The sequence below is a fragment of the Octopus bimaculoides genome, chromosome 10 (genome assembly GCF_001194135.2).
Source record: "Octopus bimaculoides isolate UCB-OBI-ISO-001 chromosome 10, ASM119413v2, whole genome shotgun sequence".
Classification (NCBI taxonomy): Eukaryota; Metazoa; Mollusca; class Cephalopoda; order Octopoda; family Octopodidae; genus Octopus; species Octopus bimaculoides.
The window spans coordinates 60833800-60840919 of NC_068990.1; the positions used below are offsets into that span (position 1 = coordinate 60833800).

The 7120-nt window shown below is 30.8% G+C and overlaps 1 protein-coding gene across 4 annotated transcripts in view; it reads left to right on the forward strand.

The window, feature by feature from the left end:
* LOC106868868 (uncharacterized) overlaps positions 1-7120 on the forward strand; it is a 361638-nt gene that overhangs the window by 204357 nt on the left and 150161 nt on the right. For all 4 annotated transcript variants that reach the window (XM_014914318.2, XM_014914316.2, XM_052971228.1 and 1 more), the window contains exon 9: positions 1469-1614. In XM_014914318.2, coding sequence (XP_014769804.1) covers positions 1469-1614 — 146 coding nt within the window. The remainder of the gene's footprint in view (positions 1-1468; positions 1615-7120) is intronic.

The window sequence follows — 7120 nt, forward strand, 5'->3', positions numbered from 1 at the left end:
AGCAAAAGAGACCGATAAAATAAGTATCAGGCTTTAAAAAAAAGTATTGGGGTCGATTCATTCGACTAAAAATCCTTCAAGGCAGTGCCCCAGCATGGTAAAAAAACATACACAGATTTTCTCTATAGGCATGATAGGGTTAACTGAGTGAAATATTAGCTTTTTATAACAACCTCATAAAACTATTAATGGATTTGAAAACTGAATTCAGTTAGGGCTGCTCCAAGATATGTGAATATAAAAAGAACTTCATTTCTTATTCTGTAAATCTGAATTCTGCAAAATGGTAAACAGACTTATTTGCTTGGTTAGATTTTTTTTTGTCACTCCTAAGGGAATAATATTTATACTTCAGCATATGCACTGACAGTAAAATTTTATATGCTTCAAGGATTTTTATAAAATAACTTTTTCAATTTTGTGAAAGTCAAGATTTTTTTTTTTTTTTGTAAGGAAAGTATTTTATTCAATTATTTCCTTTGAAATGTGATATCTGTTTCTTTTTGTCCAATTGCCAATATGTATATTATTTTGAAATTTTGAATTATTTTCCAAAAATCTTATTTAGTTGCTTTTAGAATCTTGCCAGTATTTAAATTTTAAATTTCATCAGCCAACTGTATGAAACTCTAGGCAATTTCTGTGTAATAACAAGTGAGATTTTTTTAATGTAATTCTCCATTCTTATGATATTTGTCTTAGTTGTGTTCATTCTACTTTGCTGTCAGTGATCTAGCAATTTCCTGTGGTCACTTCTACAAGCTATTTTTACTTTGAATGACATATTTTTTAACCCTTTAGCATTCAGATTATTCTGTCAAATGTAATGTTTATTTATTCATGTTGCTTTGAATTTATTATCTATTATCTTGTAGCTTTGATATTTTGATGATGTGATTGTTTATTTTAAGAATGACATTGTAGTATAAGTATGAGAGGCTAGATCTGGCTAGTTTGAACATAAAACAGGTAGAATATTTCGGCCAGTTGTGGCTGGTTTAAATACTAATGGGTTAACTAAATGCTAAAGTATTAGGTATGTTATCACCAGAATTTGACAAGGCATCCCTTTTTTCTTAGATACTAATGAGCTATAAATATGAATACTATTTGCTAAAGTTAGATGTCTGACATGTATATAACTTACTTGTGTGGATAAAAAGCTTTGATAGACAATTTATGAAACATTTGTTGATGATGAGAAGGGAGAAGTGTGATATACTGACATAGTCCCCAATAAAGTGACTATCCAGTTTTCTAGATATGATGTGAATACTCACCTTGTAGGACTGTTAACTTTAATTTATCCTCATTGTCTACAAATACCATATAAAGTTTTAAGAACAGTGAAAATACTTAGCCTCTGGCTTTATTTCTTCTGTTGTCTTAAGATGTTTTTTTCTTTTTCAAAATTTTGTCTTGTGTTAATCCTATACATATTTTGATGCAGTTTTTCTATTTGTTGCAGGAAGACACACCACTGGGAGCATTTCCATTAGCTAACTATTGTATTTCTCGCTACTTGGACACCAATAAGGATTATTGCTTTAAAGCAGAGAAGTATGGTGCAAGAACTTATTATTTTATGACAGAAAGTCGAGAAGATATGAACAGGTAATTCGGATTTGATGTTTAAATGTCTGAGATGAGTTGTTCAATTCTTAACAATAAGATTACAATATTGTTTTTGACAATTGACCTCATTGTTAGAGCTAGAAATGTTTTCTATATCTACATATTACTCTCTGCCTTGAGTGTGTTAATCTTAGATCATCATCAAGTGTTTTATTTATGGATGTGTACTTAATATGAAACTGCATTCAAATTCACAGATCAAATTGATAGAAATGTTGTGGAGATGTAAATTTTAAAAACCATTCTTTTTTTAAAGATGAATTGTAATAAGCGTTGGCAATTCAGATTTACATATACACACATACCTACATATGCGTGTGTATGTATGTAAATATACATGTACATATAAATATGTGTATGTGTGTGTATACACACACACATGTACATATGTGTTTACATGTATGTATGTATGTATCTATTTATCTGTGTGTGTGTGTGTGTATTTATAAATATATATGATGGATGACAAGTTGACTAAAGAATTGTTATTTGTTTAATGCTGTATTGATGATTATGAAGAGTAAATGAGATGTCTATACTCTGAAGAGTTAATATTTTTTCACACTCATTTATTAATGTAGTTTTCCTGTTTTTATTTTTACACTCCTTGTTTCTTATTCTTTTTATATTTGTCTCTGCTTGACTGGTGTCAGAAATTTATCAAATAATAGCCAGAAATTGTTATTTATTTGAATGAATTTGTCATTATTTTTGTTTGTTTTAATATTTATACAATGGCAAACAACATCTTAAGTTATTATTATCATTATTTTGGTTAGGGTTTATTTAAATGTTTGATTAAAAAAATATCAAACAAAGAAATACACCTGTGAAAATGGTAAAATTTTAATAATGAAGACAAGATGAGTTGGCTGGAATGGTAGACCAAATACATTTTGGTATTTAACTTAATTAATTAGATATTTTCAAATCCTTCTTTGATTTCATGTTTCATTTTTCCTTTGTACATTTCTCTCTCTCTCTCTCTCTCTCTCTCTCTCTCTCTCTCTCTCTCTCTCTCTCACATCTTTTAGCTTTTGTTTGTTTAAGCTATTAGACTGTAGCCATGGTGGAACAGTGTCTTGAAGAATTTTTATCAAACAAATCAACCCCAGTACATATTTTTTTTAAAGCCTGGTACTTATTCCATCAGTCTCTTTTGCCAAACTGAAATATGTAGTTTTATATGTGTGTGTGTATGTGTATTAACTGATGTGGCAAATAAACATATATTTGAGCCTAATACACCAATATAAGTTGTTATCATCATCGTTGTCGTCTTCATCATCATCATCATCATCATCATTTAAGTCTGTCATCCATGCTGGCATAGGCTGGATGGATTGACAGGAGCTGGTGAGCCGGGAGAGCTGCACTAGGCACCATTGTCTGCTTTGGCATGGTCTCTATCCCAGTCATGAATAATTTTAAACAGGGTTTACATTATTCTAATCAACTTGCCTTGCTTGATCAATTTTTGTAATTCATCTTACTGTTCTGTACTAACATTACTGACTAATATTTTGGTTAATTATTCAAAGCATTCAAATGAACTTTGATATTATATCCCTTGTTGGATTATATTGTACTCAACACTTTTTTTTATGTAGCTCAGGCTAGGAATGATATGATTATGTTGACATGTTCCAGTTATTGTCTTGTAAGTTGTGGGTTTATATCTAACTAAAGTCGTTTTGGATGTTGTACAGTCGTTGTAAACAAGCAAATGGTTATGTATTTTTATACATAATGCAATTTCTACTCCACTTAATCTTTCTTTCTCAGGGTGTATGATTAGATTTGAAAACAAATTATGACTAGATTATATTTATATCATAATATTTGAAGAAAAGAATTATTTTTTCTTTGGATGGTGTGTGGTACTCACCTACCACACTCAAAATATATGCTCCTGGTTAATTTGTAGGTGCTGTGATAGAAATATATTTCTTAGTATGTACATACCTTTGTGCAAAGCTTGCTGGAAAAATTATCTACAATAGATTAAATTCCTAGCCAAAAGCAATTGACTTATCTGTCTGGTAATACATGAAATGAGTAACTTTATTAATTGCATGAAAATTCTGTCATTAAAAATTGATACGACAAATAGACTTTATATGAGACTTGACAAAAAAGAAAGAGAAGGATCAATATTAAATTTGTCCATTTTTATTTCAGCTTTAACATTAGATTCATATTGTCTTGGAATTATGGTAAAATATTATCAAAACAATATACATATTGATTGAAACAATCTATTTTTGTTATATTTATAGGAAATATTTTAAGAAGATACTTTTTTATTTACTTACTTTTCTTTATTTTATAAAATAAATTGGAGAAAAACACTATCAATTTCTTACGCTAATTTTATTATTGCTTAGTGCAAAAAATTTTTTTTTTTCTGGTCATTTATCTAGGTCTAAGTTGTAACTGTAAATGAAACTAATTGTTAATCTAAAATTTCTGCAGTTATCCTGTAGCAAATGAAGATGAGACAACAGCAAAAAAAAATTTTTTTAATGTAGTTTTGCTTGCATACTTTTATAGTAAGATTTATTTAGTTTTAATTTACCTGTTTGAATAAACTGCTTACAGAAAAATATTGCAGCTTATGGTTTTCTTAGCTTCTATTCTTGTAACTACAGACAAGGATAATGTAAGAGGATTTACCACTGCTGTCTAGCACTGAAATTTGTTTGAAATTTTCAGCCAATTACTTGTTGTTAGGATTGTTTCTTTTGCTCTTGTTTGAATACAATATATTTATATGTACTGGAAAGAAATGAGTTTGCTATCATCTATTAGATGTATAATGTTAATTTCTGGGCAAACCAAAGACACATAAGGTAAGAGAAGTAGAGAATCAAAGACATCAAGCATGGCTGGCAGTGACATTGATAAGAATGCCAGAAGGTATGGTCACTGCCTCTTTCTTATGACTAAACCATAAAATAAGTAAAGTTATGCATAGGAAGGTTTTTATGTCAGATAAGACTGAGCGAGACTATTGAGGAAGTAGTGAAGTTAGACCTGAAACATTGTACTTTGTAGGTGAGATGATACAAGATTGAAACAGGTGATTACTGTCATACAATAGATTTACTTGTTCTCTGCTGGTATTAGAAAATGGATTTTATAACTGTTATAATGATGGTCATGCTATCATTATTATCACTATTATCAATACAGCAAGTTAGCAGAATCATTAACGCACTGGACAAAATGATTTGTGAGCATTTCTTCTGTCTTTATATTCTGTGTTCAAATTCTGCCTTTCATCCTTTTGTGGCTGATGAAATAAGTACCAATTAATCACTAAGCTGGATGTAATTGACTAGCACAAAACTACTGGCTTTGTGCAAAAATTTGAAACCACTATTATTATTATTATTATTATTATTATCATTATTAATGAGTGAGAGAGCAGTGCATGCCATCAAAGTAACACTGGAGTAAAACATACGAAACCCAGTATACCAATCATGACTACTCATCTGATAAGGGTACACCAGGCACATGCATCATAACCATATGTGCACGACATGGTGATTTCATATCAAGATAAAACAGTGTATGACCTTGCGGGTGGGGCCCAATTAGAATTTTCTTCAGGTCAAGTAACCCATCCTGCTCAAAAGTTCCCTGAATAAGGATGTTGAACAAAACCCATGTTTCCAAAGGTGAATTATCCAAATCCCAAAGAATTCCTCTCAACACATGGCTATGATGCTCCCTCACTACTTCTGCTCGTGATAAGAGATGCACATATCGTCAGCCACTAAGGGACCTGCTCAACTGGTTAAGGTCAAGCAAGTGACAAGCAAATCTGTGGTATTGAACAGAATATTTGCTGTAGCCCATCTTTTATATCAAGACAAAACATGTACATGATAACACTTCCAATCAGTTAAGATCAGAAGTCATGAGAGCTACTGCCTGTACTGCATCAGGGCATTTATTATTATTATTATTATTATTATTATTATTATTATTATTATGATCATTTTATGTTTGACTTTTGCTTTGCATTTGTACAAGTTGGATCCAAGTCTCACCCAGAAACCTCAAGAGACAACAAGTTAGAAGTTCATGTATGCTTGTGCCTTTAGTAAAAAGGATTATTATTATTATTATTATTATTATTATTATTATTATTATTATTATTGTTATTATTATTATTGTTATTATTATTTGATGAATATTCAGCTTATTTTGCTGGGTATGAAGGAAAGTGTCAGCTGTCCACAGCCATTAGACTAAGCTGACTCTTTTGTAGGTGTTCTACCTTTATGTTTGCACCAATCTTTTTGAGCCATGTCGGTAGTTGAGTGCTGATACTACCAAATGCGCCAATTACTATTGGTACCATGTCTACTCTCTTCATTGACCACAACCTATGTATTTCCCACTTCAAATCGTCATAGTTATTCAATTTTTCTTCTTCATTCTCTTTGATCCTGTTGTCATTGGGACATGCTATGTCGATTATCATTCATGTTCTTTCTTTTTTTTTTTTTGTCACCATGACAATGTTATTATTATTATGTGATGAAAACTCACAACTTATTTTGCTGGGTATGATGGGAAGTGTCAGCGTCACTATTATTAGAGTGGTGAGTTCGCAGAATCATTAAAAGTCAGACAAACATTTTGTCTGGCTTTACATACTGAGTTCAAATACCACCAAAGTTGACTTTGCCTTTTATCCTTCCAGGGTTGATAAATTAAGCACCAGTGAAAACACTGGGGTTGAAGTAATTGATTATCCCCCTCCCCCAAATTTCAGGCCTTGTGCCTTTAGTAAAAAGGACTATTATTATTATTATTATTATTATTATTATTATTATTATTATTATTATTATTATTATTATTATTATTATTATTATTATCTTCGTTAAGGTAGCAAGCTGGCAGAATAGTTAACATGCTGGATGTAATTCTTAACAGTATTTCATAGGTCTTCACATTCTGAGTTCAGATGCCACTGAGGTTGACTTTACCTTTCATCCTTTCAGGGTCAATAAAGTAAGTATCAGTCAACTACTAGAGTAAATGTAACTGAGTAACCCCCTCCCCCAAAATGTCAGGCTATGTACCTATAGTAGAAAAGATTATTATTATTATCATTATTATTATTATTATTATTATTATTATTATTCAGTAGTTTTGTTTTTATAACGTGCTTTCACTTCACTACCTATCGCAGCTCTGTATGCCTTGGGTATGTGATGTGGTTTGCTGTGATGCTCTTTTGGTTATTGTATTGAAAGTGTTTTGTGTAGGATGTGTGCAGTGCCCAGTAATGCAATTTTCTGTATGTTATATATATTTGTAAGTCCTGGTGTATTTGTCTGAATATTTTTTTTATTATACCTAAGGCACCTACTATGATAGGAATTGTTTTTGTTTTTAGATTCCACATTCGAGTTACCTCTATTTCCAGGTCTTTGTATTTTGAAAGTTTTTCCATTTCTTTTAG